General features: G+C 41.7%; 1 protein-coding gene across 12 annotated transcripts in view; it reads left to right on the top strand.

Moving 5' to 3' along the window:
* Positions 1-27,472, top strand: part of WDFY3 (WD repeat and FYVE domain containing 3) — a 230,262-nt gene that overhangs the window by 114,536 nt on the left and 88,254 nt on the right. For 11 of the 12 annotated variants that reach the window (XM_069978200.1, XM_069978202.1, XM_069978204.1 and 8 more), the window contains 7 exons: positions 5,750-5,916; positions 9,311-9,778; positions 11,406-11,507; positions 14,412-14,605; positions 18,120-18,577; positions 23,480-23,563; positions 26,297-26,474. In XM_069978200.1, the coding sequence (XP_069834301.1) occupies positions 5,750-5,916; positions 9,311-9,778; positions 11,406-11,507; positions 14,412-14,605; positions 18,120-18,577; positions 23,480-23,563; positions 26,297-26,474 (1,651 nt within the window). The remainder of the gene's footprint in view (positions 1-5,749; positions 5,917-9,310; positions 9,779-11,405; positions 11,508-14,411; positions 14,606-18,119; positions 18,578-23,479; positions 23,564-26,296; positions 26,475-27,472) is intronic. The other variant, XM_069978210.1, reaches the window with a different exon arrangement.

The raw sequence follows: 27,472 nt of genomic DNA, 5'->3' as shown, positions 1-27,472 counted from the left end.
AGCGGGGTCTGCAGCACAGTACTCTGACCCAGGAAGTCTCTCTCACCTTCCAATTTATAGCAGATCCACTTCAGGCTGGGGCTTGCATCAGGGGACAGGACTGTGGGGGTAATCTCTTTATAGCTTTAACTCCTCTCTCCCCGGACAGAGAGTGCTGCTATACTGTGTCCACATCTGCCCTGCTCATTCCTTCATGCTCCCTGCAGTCTCTATCAGTCCTTGTGTTTCCCATCCTCTCCATTCCTGCTATAATGTGCTTGCACTCACACTCAGCTATACACACTGCTGCTATAATGTGCTTGCACTCACACTCAGCTATACACACTGCTGCTATAATGTGCTTGCACTCACGCTCAGCTATACACACTGCTGCTATAATGATTATAAAATGATTTTTGGGGTGTGGAACCAATTGTCTAAATTTCAATGATTTCTTATGGGAAAATTTGCTTTGGTATAAGAGTGGATTTGGATTACAAGCACGGTCCCGGAACGAATTATGCTCGTAATCCAAGGCACCACTGTATACTAGAAGTCCCCCAGGGGGAATAACCCTAACCCCAGGGGGAATAACCCTAACCCCAGGGGGAATAACCCTAACCCCAGGGGGAATAACCCTAACCCCAGGGGGGGCTTCTAGTATAAGTGTAAAAAAAAAAAAAATAAAAGTTTGAAACACCCCCCTTTTCCCAGGTTTTAAATAAAAGTAAATAAATAAATAAACATGTTTGCTATCGCCGCGAGCATAATCGCCCGAACTATTAATTAATCACATTACTGATCTCGCGTAAGCGCAAAAAAATCCCAAAGTGCAAAATTGCGCATTTTTGGTCTCATCAAATCCAGAAAAAAATGTAATAAAAAGCGATCAAAAAGTCCTATATGCGCAATCAAGGTACCAATAGAAAGGAAACATCATGGCGCAAAAAATGACACCTCACACAGCCCCATAGACCAAAGGATAAAAGCGCTATAAGCCTGGGAATGGAGCAATTTTAAGGAACGTATATTTGTTAACAATGGTTTGAATTTTTTACAGGCCGTTAGATAAGTTATACATGTTATATATCATTTTAATCGTAACGACTTGAGGAACATGCATAACAAGTCAGTTTTACCCCAGGGCGAATAGTGTAAAAACACATTTCCCCCAAATAAAAGAAATGCGTTTTTTTTTTTCAATTTCACCACACTTTGAATTTTTTCCTGCTTTTGCAGTGTACTTTATGCAAAAATTCAGCCTGCTTTTGCAGTGTACTTTATGCAAAAATTCAGCCTGTCATTGCAAAGTACAATTAGTGACGCAAAAAATAAGGGCTCATGTGGGTTTCTAGGTGGAAAAATGCAAGTGCTTTTAAACACAAGGAGGAAAAAATTAAAATTGGCCCCGTCCTTAAAAGGTTAATCAACTTGTTTTAGAAAGTTTAATAGATTTGTAAATTACTTCTTATTAAATATCTCCAGTCTTCCAGTACTTATCAGTTGCTGTATGACCTGCAGACAGTGTTGTATTCATTCCAGTCTGCTCTCTGCTGCCACCTCTGTCCATGTCAGGAACTGTCCAGAGCAGGAGAGTCTTTTTATGGGGATTTTCTGCTGCTCTGGACAGTTCCTGACATGGACAGAGGTGGCAGCAGAAAGCACAGTGTCAGACTGGAGAGAATACACCACTTCCTGCAGGACATACAGCAGCTGAGAAGTACTTAAAGACTTGAGATTTTAAAATGTAAGTCATTTATAAATCTATAAAACTTTCTGACATCAATAGATTTTTTAAAAATAATTTCTACCCCTGTAATACATAGTGCCACAGGCATCCCTCCCCAACCTCAGTATAGATCTGTCAGCAGTTAAAGTGCTGACAGGTCCACTTTATTTATAGTGAGCAGAGACCTTGAACACCTTTAAGGAGTTTGAAGTATATAACAGAAGAGGTCTAACTCAAAGACTTTACAGTCACATGGTTTGATTTTAGGTGAAGATTCCCTTAAAAAATGGTGACCTTTTGAACCTTTTGAATGTACTTTGAAAAGGGGGTAAGCCGGATGATGAGAGAACCACCTGGCAGCCATTATTTAGCGAGTAATTGCTAGCAACCTTCTGATTTCCCATAGAAAGACCTAATCCCCTTCACTGTGGCTGTAGATCCAAATGTCCCCAGGTTTTACGGCACTGATAAATGTCGGTGCACACAGGGATTGTTCTCTACGTTGTCTTTATCAGAAGCCTGTAGTATCCAGATTGCAGCAGCCATTATACTCGGACAAAAGCTGCTTATCACAGAGGTGCCCAATGTCGCCCACTCTGACAGCACAGACCTGGTGGACGAGGGGACAGATATATAAGGTTCAAAGAACCAGAAACCAAAGCGGCAGCAGCAGCAGCCTCCCTCTCCTATTAAATACACTATATCCTAGCTGAAGATAGACATTACGTGTCCTGAATAGGGAATGCATACAGTATATGTGAGCCTGGTAGAATCATTGAACCATATCGTATGTAGAAGTCATTGTTCATGACAAACACCAAACTCATCTCATGTCTATTGGCCTGAGGAATCTTTAATAACTTGAATGTCTCAAGGTAAGCACACATCTTCAGTAGCTGCCGGAAGAACGTTTGTTCATTCGACAGCTATCCCCATACAGCTATTTTGTCAGATACCCCCGTACAGCTATTCTGTCAGCTATCCCCATACAGCTATTCTGTCAGCTATCCCCATACAGCTGTTCTGTCAGCTATCCCCATACAGCTGTTCTGTCAGCTATCCCCATACAGCTATCCTGTCAGCTATCCCCATACAGCTATCCTGTCAGCTATCCCCATACAGCTGTTCTGTCAGCTATCCCCATACAGCTGTTCTGTCAGCTATCCCCATACAGCTGTTCTGTCAGCTATCCCCATACAGCTGTTCTGTCAGCTATCCCCATACAGCTATCCTGTCAGCTATCCCCATACAGCTATCCTGTCAGCTATCCCCATACAGCTGTCCTGTCAGCTATCCCCATACAGCTATTCTGTCAGCTATCCCCATACACATGAACATTTGGCATGGCTAAATGTTTGGGTGCTGTGCATGGAGATATGAGATGTAAGGTGGCTTATATATCAGAGAATAAAAGTTGAAATTCAGCATGCCTTCCCTCCCCCAACATCATTTGTCCGGCCCCCATACACACTAGAACGACATCAGAAGTTGGCTGGTTCGGCCTACTTTTTACTAAAGTGTATGGGCACCTTTACTTGTATAGAAAACAGAACCTGCTGTTTGGGGTATTGCTATAGGGAAGGCACAGGATTCCGATATTAAAAAAACACCAGTATTATATGTGGAACATGGTAGCCAGGAGCCCATTAACAGCTTTTTCATTGAGACCTAAATATGGCAGCTTTCTACCAAAAGTAGTGCCACACCTGACCATCCAATGTGTCCACCATTGTATCTCCCTTCCAGTGAAGTCTATAGGGCTGATCTGCAAGAACACACATAACCAGTGGGCAGGTGGGGCACTATTTTGAAAGCATGTATTGTCGGTAAAGAGCTAGCCCTGGAAATCCTCTATGCTTTGTGTTATATGCATATATATCTAGTATAGAAAGGTTCCCCGTAGCATCCTCAGAGGTTTGGACTAGAAATTAACAGTGGACTATATAGTGCCCCATGGTTATGCTTGTGCTTCTGCATTTTACCCTGAGCTGGTGGACGGGCCCCTAGATCAGTTAGTTCACTGCCAATCCACTGACCAATCAGCAATCTGCTTCAATGTTCCAACTGACATCACTTCCTCTATTTAGTCTTTTTTTTTTCTTTTTTTTTGCTGTTACTAATGACTGAATGGCCTTAGTGACGGAGCATTGACTGCAGTTTTCCAGTAAGTGAGACACCTAGTGGCCAAATGTATAGCATTGTATTTCATATAGATAGCTGCTTTTATTTGTTCCATCAAACCTGATGTTTTGACAGGAAGAACTTATCAGGAACCCGTGAGGTCTACTTGGTCACCTGGTGATGCAAATGATGGCAACGCAGGGGGCACAGTGTATTGCAGGAGTGGACCATGGGGCCCCCTGATGCGGTGGGCCCCATAGCAGCTGCTATGCCTGCTAGAGTGGTAGTTACACCCCTGTATATATTTTCACTGACTGACCTTTTTCGGCAAAGCTCGGTTACCTACATTTCTCGGATCGGCTTTCTTTTGCTCGAAGATGCTGCTAATTATGCTCACGGATTTTCTAACACAGAGATTTTGATTCTGGCTTTGATCTCCACTTTAAATGTCCTTCCCATACTATCTTCAAAGTTTTCCATGCTAATGCAAATAGATTTGCAGATGTTAACTTTTAACTGTCTTGGATTCATGCGTGAATGCGCCTTTATGTATGGACACTAAGCTAGAAACAGCTCTTTCTTTTAGGGAAAACTTCATTGTTGAGGAGGATTATTATTATTTTTTTAATTATAGAAACTTAAGAAAAAGGTAGAAATTACATGGAATCCAATGTATTGCATATACGCCTGTTAAAGTCTGGGATGAAGGAGGCTATGTACCTGTCATGACATATATGAAATAAAAATCCCCAGCAAATATATAATTAATGCTTGCCTTATGTATGCTGTCGGGCTTGATTTTAATATACTCCAGTGGTCCACTAAGGGTATTTTCACACTGAGTAAAATAGGCGTAATTCCGCGGCGGAACAACGCCTGTCTCAGTGTGTCATGTCATCTCAATGGGAGAGCGCACGCTCCTCCGCAGGCGCCGCTCTCCGCTCAAAGAAATGACATGTCACTTCTTTGAGAGAAGAGTGGCGGCAGCGGTATTTTTTTATCAGTATTTGCTGAGTAGAAAATACTGAATCCTTTGCAACCCATTGATTTCTATGGTGCTATTTATATATCCTGTAAATTTGCGGATCCGCAAACTGCAATGCAAAAAAAAAAGGGACAGATTGTAATACGGTCTGCACAGTTGTGGTACCTACACTCCAATAGAAGTCTATGAGAGAGTGCAAAATTTGCAGAGAGGCCCTTAGATCTGTTAGTCTATTCAGCACAGGGGTGTGTGCGGCCTCTGGCCAATTATCATTCATCACAAGGCCAACTGACATCACTTCCTGCATTTTTTGCTGTTACTAAAGACGGAATGGCCTTAGTGATGGAGCCTCAACTGCGGTTTTGCAGTAAGTGAGACACCTAGTGGCCGATTTTATACAGTCAAAAAAATCTATGAAGTAAATTGCAATGAAGTAGTATATCGCCTCCCCTGCTCATTTAACATTTTTTATTGATAATGACAGTGCCCATTAAAGGAGGGCTTCAAATGAGGGAAATTCTATAAAAAATAGTCTGTATATATAAAGGTATACCAATAATGTTATAGAAGACTGTAAATGGACTCTTTAGTAGGGTCATACACATTTTAGCCCTCGAATTTTGTCTCCTGTACTTATTTAGTTTGTGTTGAATTCGTCGGCGTTCTATGATACAAAGGAAAGGAGCTGTAATTTGATATTTAGTTCAAGGTGGCCAATCTTCTGTGTATTATAAAAAATGTAATATTGTACAAATCTTATTTGCTGACACTTTACTATGTTTTTGTGTAGACTGAAAGTATGCCTGTAAAACTGTGTATGTGTTTTCCCCCGGCCCCATATGCCTTTCTCTGCTAAGTAGCGATATTATAGTCTATATTTAGGTGCAATTAAATGCATAGTGCATGAAGGAAATGTAATGCTGTCTTTCCTGTAGGCTAGAGCAAGCTAAAGAGAACGAATCCAAAGATGCACTGAAGGACTTGGTTAACCTAATTACTTCTTTAACAACATATGGTGTCAATGAACTGAAACCAGCCGGTTTAACCACAGGGGCGCCTTTTTTGTTGCCAGGCTTTGCTGTCCCGCAGCCTGCTGGAAAAGGTAAGAAGCGGAATTTACATCCACCCCCCCCCCCCCCCCCCCCCCCCCCCCAATGATAACAGCCTTGTGTATAGTATGATGGCAGCTTCTGTATGTTATGATGCGTTTACACAGAGCGATTATCGTTCGAATTTTTCGTGATAACGATCGCATTTGAGCCATAATCGGCTCGTGTAAACACAGGAACGATCAAGCGACAAAAAATAAATCGTTCATCGTGATCTTTCAAGTTCTTAAACTGAAAATTCGCAGATCACTTTGTCTAAATAGTCTTTCACAGATTCACCCAATGTGTGAGATAGGCTTAAAACGATCGCAATAACGATTTTTTCAAGCGATATATCGTTCCGTCTAAACGCTAATCGTCATAAAAAACACATCTTCAAAATCGTTAATCGTTCGATTGGGCAAATTATCGCTCTGTGTAAACGCACCATTACACGGTTATATTATGCCAGTCATAAAACCAAAAACAAACTCCATAAACATATTTTAAGTGGAAAGAGAAAGTCACACTAATATACTGTAGCACTTAGTTTAGCCTACCCTTTGCAAGCCTAGGACCAATGAATGGCTCCTATTATGCCATTTTGTCAGATTTTTAGGTTCTAGCATTGTGATTTATGTATTAGCCACAGCCCGTGCTGTTTCCTAATTAAAGGGGAACTCCAGCATTTTTTTTTTTTTTCAAATCAACTGGTGTCAGATAGTTATATAGTTATGTACTTTATGTTTATTTTAAAATCTCCAGTCTTCCAATGCTTATCAGCTGCTGTATGTTCTGCAGGATATGATGCATTCTCTCCAGTCTGATACATTGCTCTCTGCTGCCACCTCTGGCCATATCAGGAACTGTCCAGACCAGGAGTGGTTTTCTATAAGGATTTGCTACTGCTCTGGACAGTTCCTGTCATGGACAGAAGAGGCAACAGAGAGCACTGTGCCAGACTGGAAAGACTACATCACTTACTGCAGGACATACAGCAACGGATAATTTTAAAATTTTTAAAATATAATTTTTTTTTAATATAAAAGTAATTAACTGGTTACAGAAAGTTATATAGATTTGTAAAGAAGAAGTCCCTTGAAATTGAAAAAAGGGAGAAAACGAGGGAGGTGCAGGAAAATAAAAAACAAAGTATTCTTACCTGTATTCGTCCCCCGTAGCGTCGCTCCTGGGTCCTGTTGACAGCTGATGGCTGTAACATCACATATTCAGTTGATTGATTGCCCGCTCAGCCAATCAGTGACTGGGGCTTAACATCTCCCCAGTCAGAGATGGACTGAGCAGTCAATCGCTCAGCTGGGCTGTGTCATTGCAACTGAAAGAGCCGGGTAAGTCATGTACCCGGATTCCAGTTGAAAATGACATCCGTGAGCTGCACTTTGGAGGTACAGGGAGGGGTGAGTTCACTTTTTTTTCCCGCACCCCCCTCCCCCCCAAGCCTTTCTCCGTTTTTTTTATTTCATTGGACTACTTTTAACTTTTAAGTAGATAAACTTTATTTATTTTGCACATAAAAATAGTCTGTGCTTTCTTGTGCTCATGCTAAGCAAAGTTTTCTTCATTAAAGGAGGAGAAGTCTTAGTCCAGTAGAAAAAGTTCCTTCATTGTACTCACGTAAAGGAGAAGTCTGTCAAAATTTTTTATTAAAGTATTGAATTGCTTCCCAAAAGTTATATAAATCCCCAATATACACTTATTTCAGGAAATGCTTATAAAGTGTTTTTCCCCTGCACTTACTGCATCAAGGCTTCACTTCCTGGATAAAATGGTGATGTCACTTCCTGAATAACATGGTGATGTCACTTCTTGGATAACATGGTGATGTCACAACCCAACTCCCAGAGCTGCGCGGGCTGTGTCTGCTGGAGAGGATGATGGCAGGAGGATACTCAGTGTCACTCCAGTTTCCTGTGTCCCTCTGCCATCATCCTCTCCAGCAGCCACAGCCCGCAAAGCTCTGGGAGTCGGGGCGTGACATCACCATGTTATCCAGGAAGTGACATCACCATGTTATCCAGGAAGTGACATCACCATGTTATCCAGGAAGTAACATCACCATGTTATCCAGGAAGTGACATCACCATGTTATCCAGGAAGTGAAGCCTTGATACAGTAGTAAGTGCACTTTATAAGCATTTCCTGTAATAAGTGTATATTGGTGATTTGTATAACTTTTGGGGGGCAATACGACACTTTCATAAAGGTTTTCGCCGCACTTCTCCTTTAAGTTAGTACAATGAAGGAACTTTTTCTACTGGCCCAAGAATATTTGTCATCTAATCAGAGGGTAGGTGGTAAATATATGAACATCCTCAAGGGCCCTCTAATAATGAGAAGGGGGTTCTCTCTGCTGCGGAATTCCACCTGTCTCAGTCTCCCACTGTGTGAGACAGGCGGAATTCTGCGGAGGAACTCTTTGCCTTTGCCCCATGTGAACTGGCCCTCAGAATCGAAAAGCACAACAGCGCACATGCTCAGCCATCACTGCGTTCAAACAGGTATCCATTCACACAGGTATGCGCCTTATCCTCGCCCTAACTAGGGCAGGATGAAGCGCATGTCGTAGCACAAAATAACCCTCGTCCACTGTCTACTTCCTCAGCCATGTTGTTCTAATAAAGTTTGGTGTTTTCTTTGAGTACTGCAAGTGTTCTTCTTCTCTTATAGAGAATCATAAAATATTAAAGGGGTAGTGCGGCGGTAAAAAATTATTCACAGAATAACACACATTTCAAAGTTATACAACTTTGTAATGTATGTTGTCTGTGAATGGCCCCCTTCCCCGTGTCCCACTACCCTCACCCGTGTACCCGGAAGTGTAGTGCATTATACATTACCTGATCCTTGTCGGGCCCGTCCGCCATCTTGTGCCAAACGTCATCTTCGGCCGGCCGGCCCAAACACCTCCGATCTTCCCGAGTGCCGGCTGCCTTCTACCGCGTCATCAGCTGCTCAGCCGCGATTGGCTGAGCATAACTGTGCTCGGCCAATCGCGGCTGAGCAGCTGATGACGCGGCAGAAGGCAGCCGCCACTCGGGAAGATCGGAGGTGTTCGGGCCGGCCGGCCGAAGATGACGTTTGGCACAAGATGGCGGACGCGTGTCGGCACGGATCAGGTAATGTATAATGCACTACACTTCCGGGTACACGGGTGGGGGTGGTGGGACACGGGGAAGGGGGCCATTCACAGACATAACATACATTACAAAGTTGTATAACTTTGTAATGTGTGTTATTCTGTGAATAATTTTTTACCACCGCACTACCCCTTTAATCATTCAAGCCTATTTCCATTGATAGGGCCAATTATTCCGTGTAATAGTACTCTAAGGACTCTAAGAAACAGCATAATTGACAGTATTTTACAGTCTTGTTTCCTTTTTGCAGGGTTGAGTGTGAGAAACATTCAAGCCTTCTCAGTCCTCCAGAATGCATTTCTTAAAGCGAAGACGTGCTACCTTGCCCAGATCATCCTGGATGCCATCACCAATATTTACATGTCTGACAACGCCAATTACTTCATCCTGGAGTCGCAGCACACGCTCTCCCAGTTTGCAGAGAAGATAACCAAACTGCCCGATGTCCAAGTGAAATACTTTGAGATGCTTGAGTTTGTGGTCTTCAGCTTGAACTATATCCCCTGCAAAGAGCTGATAAGTGTCAGCATCCTTTTAAAGTCCAACACCTCATTCTCCTGCAGCATTATCGCCACCAAAACTCTGCTGAAATTTATTCGGCACCACCACATTTTTAAAGATGTTTTTAAAGAGGTGGGACTCTTGGAAGTCATGGTCAACCTTCTGCACAAGTATGCTGCTGTATTGAAAGACCCTGCTCAGGCGTTTATTGAACAAGGTAGAGTCCTGTCCTGTTTTATTGTCATTAGTGGAAGTTGTATCGGTTAACCTAGTATTGTATTGTAAACTACGTATCGGTAACATAGAAATATAGATTTATTACCGTGTTTCTGTGAAAAAAAAAAGGTCTACGGCTTATTTTCATAGTAGGTCTTATTTTTGGAGAAATACAGTCTGCCCCTACTCGGTACCCCCACTTTATACAGTAGTTAGCCACCATACTGTATGTCCCACTGCTAGGCTACTATACTGTAAGTCTTTACCTCCCTACCCTCTCTGTAGTTGTTGCCCCATACTGTATGTATTCCCCCTCTGGAGTAATGCCCCCCCATACTGTATACCATATACCTCCCTTCCCTCTCTGTAGTTCTTCCCCCATACTGTATACATCCCCTTCTGTAGTTGTTACCCTATTCTGTATTCATCCCTCCCCTCTCTATAGTTGTTCCCCCATACTGTATATCTTCCTCCCCCTCTGCAGTTAGTCCCCATACTGTATACCACCCTTCCCCTCTGTATTTGGCGCGTGCACCCTCTGCACCCCCTCCCTATTGTGTATCATTCCCAATACTGTATACATCCCCTTCTGTAGTTGTTCCTCCATACTGTATACATCCCTCCCCCTCTGTAGTTGTTCCTCCATGCTGTATACATCCCCCTCTGTAGTTGTTCCCCCATACTGTTTACCTTCCTTCCCCTCTCTGTAACTGTTTCCCCATACATCTCCCCCCCCCCTCTGCAGGTAGTTCCAATACTGTATACCTCCCTCCCCTGTCTGTAATTGTTCCCCCATACTGTATACATCCCCCTCTGTAGTTGTTTCCCCATACTGTATACATCGCCTTCTGTAGTTGTTCCCCAATAGTGTATACATCCCTCCCCCTCTGTAGCTGGCACACGCACCCTCTGCACCCCCCCGATTGTGCATCTTCTTACCCCTCCTGCCTCCCCTGCAGCTTGTGCTGAGCAGGTGGGGGCGGAGCATAACAAGTCTGGCCCTGATTCGCTGATGCTCAGCACCCAGTGTCAGGGATCTGGTCAGCTGACTGTAACTAGGGCTTATTCTTGGAGTAAGGCTTATATTTCGAGCTGCAAAATTAAGCAATGTCTTATTTTCGGAGAAACATGGTATGCACTCTAAATAGATTTTTTTTAAATCTTCCCTACTGAATAATACTATATAGGGTAGATAGCCTAATAGACTAGTGGACACATCCCAGGATATAGTTGGCCAATAAAACTGATGACACAGGTATAGCTTTGTGGACTGTTCTCAGTCAATATCTGAGGAAGACCACCGTCTAGTGGGGCACTAAAGTTTATTGCCTTGTCAGTAAGTGTCCTACCTATCCCCTGCAGCCTACAAAATAGTGTGTGCGTCTCTGTCTGCTTCACTTTTAATTACTTTATTTCTGACTTTATAAACCCTTTCATACAGCCGGATGAGATTCCAGCTTTCCAGGATGTTTATATTGTTCCTTCTTCTCTAAATGCATCTGTAAACCTGTAGGATTAAAGCTCCGGAGTGCGGATTTTGGAGACAGGATTAGTGTATCCTTCATGACATGTGTTGGAATTGTGTTCTTCTTCTTCACAGTAAATAAAAAAAAAAATTATCTTTTCAGGGTCCACAACTGTAATACAGTCAACTGAGGACCAAAGGCAGCTGGCACTGGTGGTAATGGAAACCCTTACAGTTCTGCTACAAGGGTCAAATACCAATGCGGGTAAGTTTTCATGATATCTTGACACAGAGGACCTGCCCCACAATAAGGCTATGTTCACACAACATATGTTTCGTGTAAATCACGGCCGTTGTTGCAATTTGCAAAACATACTTTGTATTGTGAATGAATAGAATCCTGGCAGGAGTGTATTCACATAGTGTATGCTCCGGACGTGATTCCATCCGGCAGCACAGAAAACTGACATGTCAGTTTTTTGCATCCGCTATTCATTGAATAGCGGCGGCAAAGAACCTGTCAGTTCACACAATGGAGAGTGCGGCTCCGGCTGCACACTCCATTGTTTGCAGCAGGGAATTCGGGTGCAGCCGCATCAGAATTCATCAGAAATGAAGATCATCCGGCCGGTACTGCAGTACCGACCTGGATGATCTTCAGTAACACCGGCCGTTCTGTGACCCGGCTGGGTCACAGAACGGCCGGTGTTATACCATGTGTGAACATGGCCTAAGTGTGTATCTTTTTTAATTTAAAGGAGACCTGTCACCCCCGTGCCGGGGTGACAGGCTCCCGACCCCCTGTTACAGACACTTATACTCACCTGATCCTGCCGGGTCCCGCTTCCTGATCCGGTCGGGTCACGGAGATATGAGCGCCCGAAGCCCGGCGCGCGCGCGCTCATAGGAGAGTCCGACGCTCATAGAGAATGAATAGTCCGATGCTCCGTCATTCTCTATGGCCATCGGACTCTCCTGTGAGCGTGCGCACCGGGCTTTGGGCGCTCATATCTCCGTGGCCCGACCGGATCAGGAAGCAAATTAGAAAGTTATACAGATTTGTAATTTGCTTCTATTAAAAGGTTCTCAATTCTTCCAGTACTTATTATCTGCTGTATGTCATGCAGAAAGTTGTGTATTCTTTCCAATTTGACACAGTGCTGTTCAGGAACTGTCCAAAGCAGGAGAGGTTTTCAATGGGGATCTGTTACCTTGGACAGTTCCTCTCACGGACAGAGGTGGCAGCAGAGAGCACTGTGTCAGACTGGAAAAAAATACACTGCTTCCTGCAGGACTTGAAGCAGCTGATAAGTACTAGAAGACTTGAGAACTTTAAATAGTCCATTAGAAATCTATTAAGCTTTCTGACACAAGGTAATATTTTTTCCCGGAGTTCCCCTTTTAATGTAGTGATTAGAGATGAGCGAACCGGGTTCGGGTTCGAGTCCATCCGAACCCGAACGATCAGCATTTGATTAGCTGGGGCTGCTGAACTTGGATAAAACTCTAAGGTTGTCTGGAAAACAAGATACAGCCAATGACTATATCCATGATTTCCACATAGCCTTAGGGCTTTATCCAACTTCAGCAGCCACCGCTAATCAAATGCCGAACGATCGGGTTCGGATGGACTACAGCATGCTCGAGGTTCGCTCATCTCTAGTAGTGAGGCAATTGTATCTTTATATAGAAAATGTATTTGAGCCAGGGAAGCAAAATTATGTTTATCATTCATTTTTTTCTTTTCTGGAAATATTGTGCTAAAAATAGTGTAGCGGTATCCGATAAATCCGGTTGTCCTTCACCTGGGATGTTTTTTTGTGTTCCTTTTCTCCTTCCCACTACGCAGTTTAAATTCTAAATAAGCAATTTTTGTCTTAAAGGGGAACTCCAGTGATTTTTTTTCCTTTCAAATGAACTGGAAAGTTTATTTACTTATTTATTTATATAGCTATATAGATTTGTTATTTAATTTTATTTAAAAATCTCCAGTTTCCCAGTACTTGTCACCTGCTGTATGTTCTGCAGGAAGTGCTATATTCTTTCCAGTCTGACACAGTGCTCTCTGCTGGCACCTCTGTCCGTGACATGAACTGTCCAGTACTAAATCCTCATAGAAAACCTCTCCCACGCTAGACAGTTCTTGACATGGACAGAGGTGGCAGCAGAGAGCACTGTGTCAGACTGGAAAGAATATACCACTACCTGCAGGACATATAGCAGCTGATAAGTACTGGAAGACTGGAGATTTTTAAATAGAGGTAAGTTACAAATCTGTATAACATTCAAGTACCCCACATTCAAGACAACCACAGGCAATAAACATTTCACATGGGGCCAAGTCCCCTTTCTTAAGCGTGGATGCTGTCTTGTTTCATTTAATGTCAGTAAGGCTTTTGGCCAATATTCATCAGGCCCTAGACATTGATGTGTCCCTGATCCACATTTTAAAGGGAATGTGTCATCAGAAAATGACTTATTGTTTAAATAATGTTTTTATGTTAAACATATGTTTAAGAAATGTTGGTGACTTTTTTCAATTTTCCATTTCTCTATCTGTATTATAAAATAATCATCATATCTTGTAGTTTTTATTCTCACCACTGGGGCTAAAACTAAGGTGAGACTTCCTTTTGTGTCTAGTAATAAAAGGAGGCTGCAGTAAAGTGATCTGTGCAGCATTGCAGCATCATGTGACACCAATAGATTGAGAAGACAATAGCAGTTTCCTGTGGAATGACTTCTTTAAAGGTCACAGAGTACGCTCATCAGTGTTTCACATTCATCTCAACGGGACAGAGTCTGTCTGTTGTGGTCTATGTCCACGAGTCTTGCTGTAAAGCATGTCACTAAATGCTGTTAAAAACAAACCAGGCAAGATTGCAGCCCCCATAACAATGTACAAACAGTGAAATAGGAAAAAAATACAGTCAGAAAACAGAAACAGATTAGAGTAAAAGAGCAACTTTTAGTATCTGACTCTGATCAGTAAAAGAACATTTAGGTGACACATTCCCTTTAATAGCTCCGCTCATGTGTGGTCAATGGGAATTTGAAGTAGTTCCCCTTGTAACTGGTTGAGGCTATTAAATCTGCCTTGTATACTTTAAGTGGATATATATGTAAGTGGTCATGGTATATGGTCACTTTACCCTCTTTATTTCTTTAGGCGTCTTCAGAGAATTTGGAGGTGCAAGGTGTGTGCATAACATTGTCAAGTACCCCCAGTGCAGAGAGCATGCCCTCATGGTCATCCAGCAGCTGATGTTGTCACCCAGCGGAGATGATGACATGGGGACTCTTTTAGGACTGATGCACTCGGCGCCCCCAACAGAGCTGCAGCTTAAAACAGACATCCTAAGGGTAAGTCGCTACATACGTATTTTTTAAGACTGTAATTATTTTATATTTTTTTTTCCTTTTGGAGCAGAAAAAATAAAACCAATGGGGGAAATTTATCAAACATGGCGTAAAGTGAAACTGGCTCAGTTGCCCCTAGAAACCAATCAGATTCCACCTTTCATTTTCCAAAGAGTCTGTGAGGAATGAAAGGTGGAATCTGATTGGTTGCTAGGGGCAACTGAGCCAGTTTCACTTTACACCATGACTGATAAATCTCCCCCCAATATCCTTATTGTACCAGCTAGCAGACGGCAATATCCACCACAATGATGGCTCCTTCTCTCCCTGCAGTTCTTTGTCTAGCTTGCTTCTGTGATAAATTGCCATCTCGTTCCACATTTACATAATCTTGCGCACTTTAAATGAATTATATCGCCAGCCAATAATAATTTTAATGTATCACACTTACTCATAGATAACAACATGATGAATAATTAACATTTCTTTTTTTTTTTTCCTTTGCAGAAACAAATTGAGAATATTAAATGTCAGGTTCTGCCGCTTTGATGGAGCTGATTGTATACTTGCTCTGATTGCAGAGCCATTAGCACACTGCAGATTCCAAGAACTCTGTACCCTGGTGTGTCAGTGCCCATATGCTCAGAAACAATATAGAAAATGACACAATCAGATTCCAGGCCCCATTACTGCTCTCCTAAGTAATGGAATAAAGAAACATTCTGGGCAAAGCTGCATAAATTGTAGGGCCGAAGGAGTGATGCATGGCACAGATTCTCACTTTGCTGAATCCCTGGGTTATGCATCTCCCACCCAGGCCCTGCAATAGGCATAGCACAATGTATACAGCCTTTCTTTAAAGAGGCGCTGTTGGATTTTTTTTTAGAAATCAACAGGGGTCTTGATCTCAGTTTTGCAATATACTATCTTTTTTTTTTTTATGGTTTATTCAACGTTATACATATGGCCACTAGGTGTCTCTCTTCATAGCGCATGTGTACAGCTGCTGTATGTAGCAGAGAATCCTCGGGTTGCTCGCATTGTATGGTCAGCTCTCCTGTCACACAGCACCCAAACCTCTGTAACCACACAGTGACTTTATACTGACTGAATTGTTACATAACAAAGAGCATTGTCTCCTGATAAGCTGCAGAGCTGATAATAGAATAAGTAAATGTTAATTATATAATTAGCCTAAATAAATTTCCCTCAGTTGATATACAACCTGCATGATGATCAGAGGTCTTTCCTTGTGTGAGCGCAAAAAGGACTGGGACTTCCTGCGTTTGGTCTTTTTATTTTTAACAGAGAAAAGACCAAATATTGTCACGGACCACAGTTTGGCTATATGTGCAGCGTTGATTTAAACATAGAAAACTTCAAAAAGAAACTTTTAGAAAGTATTTTCTAAAACTGCTTGCGATCACAACCCCTATTGATTTCTTAAAAGAAAAAAAGTCATTGCGACAGGTACGCTATAAAGTAAGGTTTATCCTCTGAAGCGACTTGATAATTATTTGCATGGCAATTCCCTAATAAATATTATAATCAGAATCCATTGCTGTAGAAAAACTCCTCCTTTATTGAAGTGCTGCCACACTGTTAGTAGGCACATGCCTCTCTATAACAGCTTGTAGTCTGCAGTCATTACATGGACTTCAATGCGGTATACAATGTATTCTGTAGTTTTCTACTGTATTGTCTGGGCAGCTGTTCAAATCTATGACTGTATTATCGTTATATTAGAGTACAGTCAATTGTGCATTTTCTTATTTGTATGGTTTTACGTTGCTTTTCAACATGAAACTTTATTTTAATTTAAAGTAACCTGAGAGTTGTTTCATGGCAAACAATGAGTAGCATGGAACGGGGTACAGTAACATAGTGAACTATGATTTAGGAGGCATTCACACGTCCGTGTATGGAGGAGGTGCTATAGATCGTAATTGCCGAACTCCTGGCATCATGGTTCATTATGATGCTGGGCGCTCTGAATCTGTTTAAATCTTTGCACTACAGTAACTGTAAATGTCAGTTTAGTAGCACCTAGTGATTCCGAGCTCCCGGCATCAAAATGTATCATTATGTCAGGAGTCCTGCATTTAGTTCCCTCAGCACATTGTTCATATATATGAACTGTGCTCGGAACGTGTGAATGCCCTAACTCTGGAAAGCTTGGGGATTTCAGAGAGATATTGTTTTAGAACTTCCCAAGAACAGAGGCGCTGTTCACTGGGGGCGGTCCCTCAAGCTGTTCTCCACCTTTCCAACCTCGGTTGACACATCTCTCCCTATACAGACGTACTGTGTTACCATAGCCTTTCAGGTTCCCCATTAAAGCAGATGCATCTGGATTCAATGCATTTCTCCTATAATTAAAAGATATAGCATGTTTGGGAAATTTACAAAGGAACATGGGCCAGAAATATATTGTACTTGGGGTGTAGTGGGTTTAATATTTTACTGTTTTCTACTATTATTCTGAAAGGGGTAGTGCGGTGTAAAGCATTATTTCACAAAATAACACACATTACAAAGTTATACAACATTGTAATGTGTGTTAATTAAGTGAATGGCCCCCTTCCCCATGTAAACCCCCCCCCCCCCCCCCCACGCTAGACCCGGAAGTGAGAAACTGTATACTTACGGAATAACTGTCGACCTCGGCCGCTATCTTGGGACGATCACGTCATCTTCAGGAGGCTGGCTGGACCGCTCCAGCCGTCCCTCATGCCAGCCCCCCCTCCAGCACGTCATCAGCTGCTCAGCCGCGATTGGCTGAGCATAACTATGCTCAGCCAATCGCGGCTGAGCAGCTGATGACTCATAACTATGCTCAGCCAATCGCGACTAAGCAGCTGATGTCTCGCTGGAGGGAGGCCAGCATGAGGGAGGTCTTAAGCGGTCCGGCCGGCTCTTGAAGATGACATGATTGGCCCAAGATGGCGTCCGGGGTCGACAGTGATTTCGTAAGTAGACAGCATCACACTTCCGGGTCTAGCGTGGGGGGGAAGGGGGGGGGGAACATGAGGAAGGGGGCCATTCACTTAGATAACACACATTACAATGTTGTATGACTTTGTAATGTGTGTTATTTAGTGAAATAATGCTTTAGGCTGGGTTCACACTACGTATATTTCAGTCAGTATTGTGGTCCTCATATTGCAACCAAAACCAGGAGTGGATTAAAAACACAGAAAGGATCTGTTCACACAATGGTGAAATTGAGTGGATGGCCGCCATTTAACAGCAAATATTTGCTGTTATTTTAAAACAATGGCTGTTATATTGAAATAATGGCCGTTATTTACTGTTATATGGCGGCCATCCACTCAATTTCACCATTGTGTGAACAGATCCTTTCTGTGTTTTTAATCCACTCCTGGTTTTGGTTGCAATATGAGGACCACAATACTGACTGAAATATACGTAGTGTGAACATAGCCTTACACCGCACTACCCCTTTAATGTTTTTCTTGCTATTGTAAGTTCATATGCACTTTTGTTGTTTTTATAGGCACTTTTAGTAGTTCTGAGGGAAAGTCACCGGACGAGGACAGTCTTTCGGAAGGTTGGCGGATTTGTCTATGTCACGTCTCTATTAGTTGCAATGGAGAAGTCTCTTAGCTGTCCACCAAGGAACGGATGGGAGAAGGTGAACCAGAACCAAGTCTTTGAACTCCTGCACACTGTTTTCTGCACTTTAACAGCAGCCATGCGATATGAACCTGCAAACTCTCACTTCTTTAAAACCGAGATCCAGTATGAAAAACTTGCTGACGCCATTCGGTTACTCGGCTGCTTTGCTGAATGTCGCAAAATCAGAGCATCAAATGTCTTCCCTTCTAATAACCAACCATTTCAGAGACTTCTAGAAGAAGACCTGGTGCAGTTGGACTCGGTGTGCCCAGTGCTGAGGCACTGCAGCAAACTTTTTGTATATCTGTATAAAGTAACTACAGACTCCTTTGACAGGTAAGTGTAATACTCTTTATTTAGATGAATACGGATGGAGCAGAAGAATTTTATCCAAACTGTTATTTGTTGATGACATTTTTTGCATTGTGTGAATGTTGCTATACTGGCCTTTTTTATCACAATCATGTGTATCTTATTAGTAGATACATAAAAGGAGCACAGAAGCATTGTGAACTTAATTTCTGTATTACACCACAGAAGTACCAACTAGGAAATTTCTAGATTACAAAACTGAAGGGGAACTCTATAAAGAAAATATGCACTAAAAACATATAGGACACCTTTCCCGCTTTTCTACACTGCTCCTAGCCCCAGATTCAAACTTACAGGAGTTACAGCTTGCCTGGCAACATAAGAGGCACAGATCATGTGACCTCTGTCTCCACTTTTCTGGTCCACCCTTCTGAGACCAGGAGTCAACCAGGCAGTGAGGATTTTCAATAGCTTCGGGCTGTGAGTCAGGATGCACTGCAGACATCCTGCCCCAATTCATGTAATAGAAACCTATAACACACAAGCTTAGATTATGGATGGGGATTGAACGGGCTTAAATCTTTCTTAACCCAAGTTCTCCTTTATCATTAAGATAAAGCAGCATTTGTCTATTTTCAGCAGCTTTATAGAGAATCAATGGAGCCTTGGGGCACATCGGGGTCCTTGTTCTTGAGATCGTAGAGGGACTCCAGCAGTTGAACTCCCTGCAATCTCTTAGTTATGCCCTATGTCATAAATACTGTAGATGGGGAATTACTTTACCAGATGGAAATATGATGTGGTTGCAAGCACCTCCTTTAAAAAAGGCATTTAAAGGGAACTTGTCATGCTGGGGACCAGCAAAGAGCACCCTACCCTGTAATAAAGATTTTCATAGTTACCCTCTCTGTCCTGGTGGCGCTCTGGATGCCGGTCGTTTTTGCTGAGAAATCCCTATTATTATGTTAATAAGCAGAGGTGTACCGATGTACCTAGGAAATCACTTAGAATACTTGTAATGATTACTTTCTTGTTTTCCTGACAATGTTCCGATGCTATGAAGCGCAGTAAAACAAAGGTGTAATGTTTCTTTAATAAACATGCTCATATTCGGGAGTTTGCCTGACAAGCCAATAAAAGCTGACTTGCCGTCAGTGTCTTCAGGTGAGATGGGTGCAGTGTAACACTGCTGGGCATGTGCTTATTCATTTGTCACATCCTATCAAGGTGCTTGAAGTATGTAACATTACAGGGTTGTCTATTATGTAACCGGCCTCACATCTCATCAACTGCGTCTGGAAGGAGATGTATCTGATGTTTGACAATCAGACCAGTCCCAGTGTTCTTAAATGTACTCTCACATTGGGGTCTAGTGGAGTGACCATAGTCGTCACAGTCAAATGTCAGTCATTTTTGGAGTTGTAGTAATGTATATTTTCTATTTCGCTTAGTGTCACTGTCGTTATAACTTTTAAAATCTAAATCAACAGTAGATGTGATATAAAGCAAGTTTGTAATTTACATTACATTTTTTGTCGTTATCATGCTTTATAAAAAAGCTGTACTTACCAGAAATCCAGGTCCAGTCTCCTGAAGGCAGATTTTCTGACTTGTGCTGGTTGTTAAAAAACAGACTAAACACAGGAATTTCCGGCCAGTACAGAGTGTCATGGCTCAATGTGTCCATCAATCACATGACTTGCCTTCTCTCTGTGAGCGCTCAGATGACCTGGGAAACACAGGACTTCCTGTTTTCTGACTCTTTGAAAAAAAAAGTGAAGTGCTGTATCCTTCATGATAAATAAAAAAAAAAAAAAAAGTAAATTGCAAACTTGCTTTGTATCGCATCTACTTTTGGTTTACATTTTTAAAGTTACAATGACAGGTACAGTTTTAATAGCACCATAGCATTGGGAGCGATGGCAGCCCCCTATGAGGGAACCACGAGGAAGCACATTCCATATTAACCAGCATTTGCAATCTTTCATCATGTGTCATGTGCTACACAGTGGTGTTATGCATATGTTTGTGGAGCGCTGTGCAGGATATGTAAACGCTACTTTACCATTAGCAGTTGTTATCTAAGATATGTTATCGCCTTTGGAATGGTGGGGGCCCAACCTCTGCAACCCTCACTGACCGGAAAAGTAAAAGGAGTGAGGTGCATTTTTAGTTTCAGCACTGTATCCCACTCATTGATTTTACCTTGCATAGTAGCTTTCCCTGACCAAGCAGCTGGGTGCTCAGCAGCACCAATATACAGAAAAAAACTCAAGAGTTTTGTGAGTTTTTAGGTCAACATACACATTTTTAGGCTATGTTCACACTACGTAAATGTACGGCTGTTGTTGCCATTGGTAACAATGGCCGTACTTTATGTGCCTGTGAACATTGCTTTTTTCTTTATGGGATCCCGGCCGGAGCGTATACACGTCGTATAAGCTCAGGCCGGGATCCCGTGCGGCGCCGCAAATAACTGACATGTCAGTTTTCTGCAGCGGCAATTCAATGAGTGGCTGCCGTAGGAAACTCTGTCAGTTCACACAGTGAAGCGAGCGGCTCCGGACGCTTGCTTCACTGTGTGCTAATGGAGGTTCTGATGCAGGCGCGCGCTGATGCGCCTGCATCAGAAACCTTCGGCTGGTACTTAAGTACCGGCTGAGATGATCCGGGCAGAGACCGGCTGTTCCGTAACCCGGCCGGGTTCGTGGAACGGCCGGTTTCTTACTGTGTGTGAACATAGCCTTTTATAGTGCAGGGGATGGGGCGTGTGGCTATTCTTTTATTATTAGTAGTATTATTATATATTTTTTTTTAATTATTTATCATAAATTTTTTAAAAACTTTTATTGCTTATTAGACTTTGATGTTGAAAAATTATTGCATCATAAACAATTCGTATTTCTATATTCACCCAATAAAAAAAAAACTTTTAATTTAGAAAGTCCATTGCCCCAAAAATAATCAATCCTCCTTTATCTTGAATAATCTTAATATGTAAATGAGGTGTATCAGTGGTCCTGTGCTGTGCACCAATCCAATCCACTTATAGAGGAAATAAGTACGCTTGTGTTACTTACCCCTGACTGGGCCTTACCTGACATAGACGCCTGCATATCAGACAAGTCACTTTTCTAAGCCTTTACATTTTGTGCCCTTTATGCTTAAGTCTACAGTTTAGTAATTTTTCTGTTCAATTTAAATCATTTTAGATTTTCATTCATTCCATTAAGTGAATTTCGTAACATTACTGGAAGAAATGTGTTGAACTCAACACAAGGAAAGAACAGGGCTCAGGAACAGTTATGGCAGGAGTTCACATTTTCCAGATTTTAGAAAGGGTCAGGGTTAAAAGGGGTTATCTAGGGTTAAAAAATTTTGCACTTCAGTTCGATGAAAGTGAATAAAGCTGGATTGTAATATCACACACAACCTGAGGAGAGGGGTGGCGCTGTTTTTACAAGAAAGTTTAATTTTATATTTTTTTTCTAATGCTGGATAACCCCCTTTAATAGTCCTAAAATGCATTTAATCTGGCTTTAAAAAAGAATTGACAATCCTTTGAAAATCTGGTGTTGACACGTCAGGTCTACATTATTGACTGGTGACCTGAGCCTATTTTGGACTAATGGTTCATATATACATGGAGTTATGCAAGTGCTATTCAGGTAAATGGGGCATTGGGAATTTTTTTCTATGACTAAATTTAAATATAAAACCTGAATTGTAATTTGTTGCTCTGGGCAAATCACACTAGTTTTTGTTTTACATAGATCCAATGGAGAAAGTGTCTTCTCCAACAATGGCCAGTACTCACCTGCCCATTCCCACCACTGCCTGGGCCCCATTACTGCCTGATACCTGTCTTGGCACAAGCAGTGACTGGCTGAACAATTACTTCCTTGTATTAAGACATGGACCAGGAAGTGTTGAGTATTGGGGATCAGGCACCTTTGGAATGGTTGAGGGAGCAATTGGGCAGGTGAGTACAGCTTTATTTTAATTCATATTCTTATATATAATATTTATTTTCATCTGAGCCTCAGCATTTTTAAATAGGCACTGTTGCTTGTTTTGTTTTTAAAAAATCAATAGGGTTTGTGATGACAAGCAGTTTTGCAATATTCTCTTTATTTAAGTTTGTTTAAATCAACGTTGTATATATGGTCACTAGGTGTCTCCCTTCACTTCACATGTGTACAGCTGCTATGAGTCCACATTCAGTATCAGAGAATCCTGGGGGGTGTCCGCATTGTATGGTCAGCTCTCCTGTCACACAGCACCAAAACCTCTGATAAGCTGATAATATAATTAACAAACATTAATATCCTAATTAGCTTATGTTTATTACCCTCAGTTGATGTACAACCTGCGTGATGGTCAGGTGTCTTTCCTTGTGTGAGCATACAAAGGACTGGGACGGAGGGAGCATTGACTTCAGTTTGGCCTTATGTTTAACGTTGATATAGACATAGAAAACATAGAAAGATGGAGTATACTGCAAAACTGCTTGCAATCACAACCCCTGTTGATTAAAAATAATAAATAAATTGTGGCAGGTATGCTTTAAAAATCAAGAGAGATGGGAGAGAACTCCTTGTTAGCATGCTTCCTCCTCTCAAGAATAAACCATGCAGCCTATCAAATGGGATCAGTGATCAAATGTTACAGCTTTGCTGCATAGTGACAGACAGGAAGAGGAATTGGGGTAGCACTAATTCCTGATAACCTTTATTCAGATTTCCTCCCACAGTATCGGCAGCAGAAACCAGCACGTCTCTCCCCAAATCTGCTGTATACATCTGTCCTTTTGTGCTGTGACTTTTCTGTGTAATTCTGTTTTCTGCTCACTTTTCAACTAACACAACTTTTTCACTTGTCTTTCTAACTTTTCATCTCCTGCTGTCATGCCTGTCACCCCTGTAGTCGGGCAGAACAGATCCCGCCTTGCTTGACAAATGAGACCACTCTCCCTTCACCCTGGGGCACCCCTGCTCTATCCAGGAAAAGGTACTGCTCTATCCAGTGGGTTGTCTGCCTGTTCTATCAGCGGGAAGGGCTTATTAACAATACAGTTACTATTATGTGTATATGCTATAAGACATAGCAGTGTATCCTTTCTGCAATATGACCTTGAAGGTTTTCATAGTATCCAGATTAATTTGTTAAAGGGGAACTCTGGCAGGAAAAAAATTCTTTCAAATTAACTGGTGTCAGAAAGTTATATAGATTTGTAATTTACTTCTATTATTTAAAGTGTCACTGTCGTTTAATTTTTTTGGGCAGAAATCAATAGTCCAGGCGATTTTAAGAAACTTTGTAATTGGGTTTATTAGGCAAATATGCCATTATCTGCATTCAAGAAGACTTTTCCCAGGTTCCCCCCCCCCCCTCCTCTCTCTCATTTACTGCTCATTATCAGGAAGCTCTGTGTAATCTATGGAGAGGGGAGGGGGGATGAGGGACATTAGTCGCCAGCAGAGAACAAAGGATTACACAGTGGGACCTGTATGAAAGCCGATATTCAGAGGTCAGTGCTGACTTCAGAGGAGATAGCCCGGTGATGTAGCTGTAAATTAATTCTTTGTTGTCCTGTTTTGGTGCCTCATCTCCCTCCACCCCTCCCCTCTCCATAAGAGAATCATGAAGACAGGGGGGAGAGCTTCAAACTGCTTTTTCTTGATAAAAATGAATTTTTTTTGCTAATAAACCCAATTACAAAGTTCCTTAAAATTGCCTGTACTATTGATTTCTGCAAAAAAAAAAAAAAATTTAAATGACAGTGACACTTTAAGCATCTCAGGCCTTCCAGTACTTATCAGCTGCTGTTTATCTTGCAGGAAGAGGTCCATTCTTTCCAGTCTGACACAGTGCTCTCTGCTGCCACCTCTGTCCGTGTCAGGAACTGTCCAGAGCAGTAGCAAATCCTAATAGAAAACCTCTCCTGCTCTGGAAAGTTTCTGTTACAGACAGAGGTGGCAGCAGAGAGCAATGTGTCAGACTGGAAAGAATACACCACTTCCCCAGGGCATACAGCAGCTGATAAGTACTGGGAGACTGGAGAGTTTTAAAACTATTTAACTTTGTGACCACCTAAGACTTTTCTTTTCCACTGGAGTACCCCTTTAATACAGTGCCATAGTGCAGCGAATAAAGTACTCTGTGTGTACTATGGTACAACTCTGCATGTGGGTAAACGGCAGTTGCTTACATCCAATGCACGGCCACATTTGTTTATATCTCTACACAATCTTTATTTTTCCTGCTCTGTTTTTTTCTGTTCCTGAAAAACTGAAATTTCTCGGCAATTAATCTGTTTTTTGTTTCTCCATTTTATTTTATTTTTACTTTTACAACGTCTCATTAAAAATCTCTGAAACGCCTGGAGAAACCAGAAAACACAGATCCTAAGACGCCTCTGAATAATGCAGCAGATTTTCATTCAATTAAAAATTAAAGCTGCTTTTATTTTTAGACGGACCTTATTTTCCCTGGGATGGCAGAGGCGCTCTCTGATGCTGTGATTTATATTATTAATGTGGTGGGATGCAGCTTTATGCTGTGTGTTACCGTCATTCTACCATAAGAATAGAGGGTAACATTGCATGTTCTGGCTTTAGGTTAAGTATTGTGGTAAATTGTGGCTTATTCATGTGCCCTGTCCACTGTGAGCGCCGATCTGCTCATTTACCGAGACTATTACACGGCCCGATAATCGTGGCGGCAGGGCGGCAGGGTCATTGTTAGCGATGTCCGTGCAGTCCTTGCTTTAAAGCAGGGATGGGGAACCTTCGGCCCTCCAGCTGTTGCAAAACTACAATGCCCAGCTTCGCTTTGGCTGTCCAGCCATGATGGGAATTGTAGTTTTGCAACAGCTGGAGGTCCAAAGGTTCCCCATCCCTGTTTTAAAAGGATCCTCAAGCGTCAATGTATACAAAATATTCTTACCTCTCCACACTTCCCTGTGTCCTCGCTCAAATTCAAATGATTTAAAGTGTCACTGTCGTTTAAATTTTTTTGCAGAAATCAATAGTACAGGCGATTTCTTTGTAACTGGGTTTATTACCCGAAAAATGCATTTTTATCATGAAAAAGCAGTTTGAAGCTCTCCCCCCTGTCTTCATGACTTTCTATGGAGAGGGGAGGTGTGGAGGAAGATGAGGCACCAAAACAGGACAACAAAGAGTTAATTTACAGCTACATCACCAGGCTATCTCCTCCGAAGTCAGCATTGACCTTTCTGACCTCTGAATACCTGCTTTCATACAGCTCCCACTGTGTAATCCTTTATTTTCTCCTACCCTCCCCTCTCCATAAAACGGACAGGAGCAAGTCTGATGTAAACAAGACGCGATTTCCTGCTAATGAGCAGTGAATGAGAGAGAGGAGGGGGGGACCTGGGGAAAGGCTTTTTGAATGCAGATAATGCCATATTTGCCTAATAAACCCAAATACAAAGTTTCTTAAAATTGCCTGGGGGGGGGGGGGGGACGACGACAGGGACACTTTATCAATTTGCTTTACGATGATCGCCACATGTAAAAATCTCTTTAAGAAGCACACTTACAATCAATTAAGGTTGTTAGCTCTTTTATGGTCTTGCCCAGGACCATGTGACTAGTGGTCAGACTAACTTACAGCAAGTTATGTGTACAGTGAATATCTTTCCACATACTCTACAAGGCGCTTTTTAAAAAAAAAAAAAAAATTATTTAATTTCCCTCTGTGTCTTTTCTCTTGCAGACATGTCTACCATACAGTGTCCACATCTTCCCTCATGCCTCCAAAAAACATCAGTGATCTAAAACCTCATGGAGGACCGTCCTCCTTTTCGAACTCCGATGCAGTTATTATCCACCCAGGTGCCATGCTTTCTATGCTCGATCTTTTGGCGTCTGTAGATTCAGATTCCCAACCTGAAGTAAGTATCTTAAAGTGACGGCATTGCATGTGATATTTCAAATATTACTTTTTTTGTTGTATACTATATTTCTTGAATAATTTTTTGTTAGTTTGTGTCACCCTGCTTTATCACTGTTCATGAATGATGAAACGCTGCTATATAAAGCACAAGGAATGAGCCGTTTCATGTGTTGTTACAGCTCATAAGCCTCCTCTGTCATTATGGCAGAATTTTCTGAGTTCTGTCAAAGGGATAGATAGATAGATAGAAAGGTAGATAGATAGATAGATAGATAGATAGGAGATGGATAGATAGATAGATAGATAGATAGATAGATAGGAGATGGATAGATAGATAGGAGATGGATAGATAGATAGGAGATGGATAGATAGATAGATAGATAGATAGATAGATAGATAGATAGATAGGAGATGGATAGATAGATAGATAGATAGGAGATGGATAGATGGATAGATAGATAGATAGATAGATAGATAGATAGATAGATAGATAGGAGATAGATAGGAGATAGATAGATAGATAGGAGATAGATAGATAGGAGATGGATAGATAGATAGATAGATAGATAGATAGATAGATAGGAGATGGATAGATAGATAGATAGATAGATAGATAGGAGATGGATAGATAGATAGATAGGAGATGGATAGATAGATAGGAGATGGATAGATAAATAGATAGATAGATAGATAGATAGATAGGAGATGGATAGATAGATAGATAGATAGGAGATGGATAGATGGATAGATAGATAGATAGATAGGAGATAGATAGATGGATAGATAGATAGATAGATGCTGATAGATAGATAGATAGGAGATAGATAGATAGATAGGAGATAGATAGGAGATAGATAGATAGATAGGAGATAGATAGATAGATAGATAGATAGGAGATGGATAGAGAGATGGATAGATGGATAGATAGATGGATAGATAGATAGATAGATAGATAGACAGATGGATTGATCTCCTGATTTGCATTGGTATTGTTAC

The sequence above is a fragment of the Dendropsophus ebraccatus genome, chromosome 7, assembly GCF_027789765.1.
Source record: "Dendropsophus ebraccatus isolate aDenEbr1 chromosome 7, aDenEbr1.pat, whole genome shotgun sequence".
Classification (NCBI taxonomy): Eukaryota; Metazoa; Chordata; class Amphibia; order Anura; family Hylidae; genus Dendropsophus; species Dendropsophus ebraccatus.
Note: the sequence above shows the minus strand (reverse complement) of the source record. Positions and strands in the feature narration are given on the sequence as shown.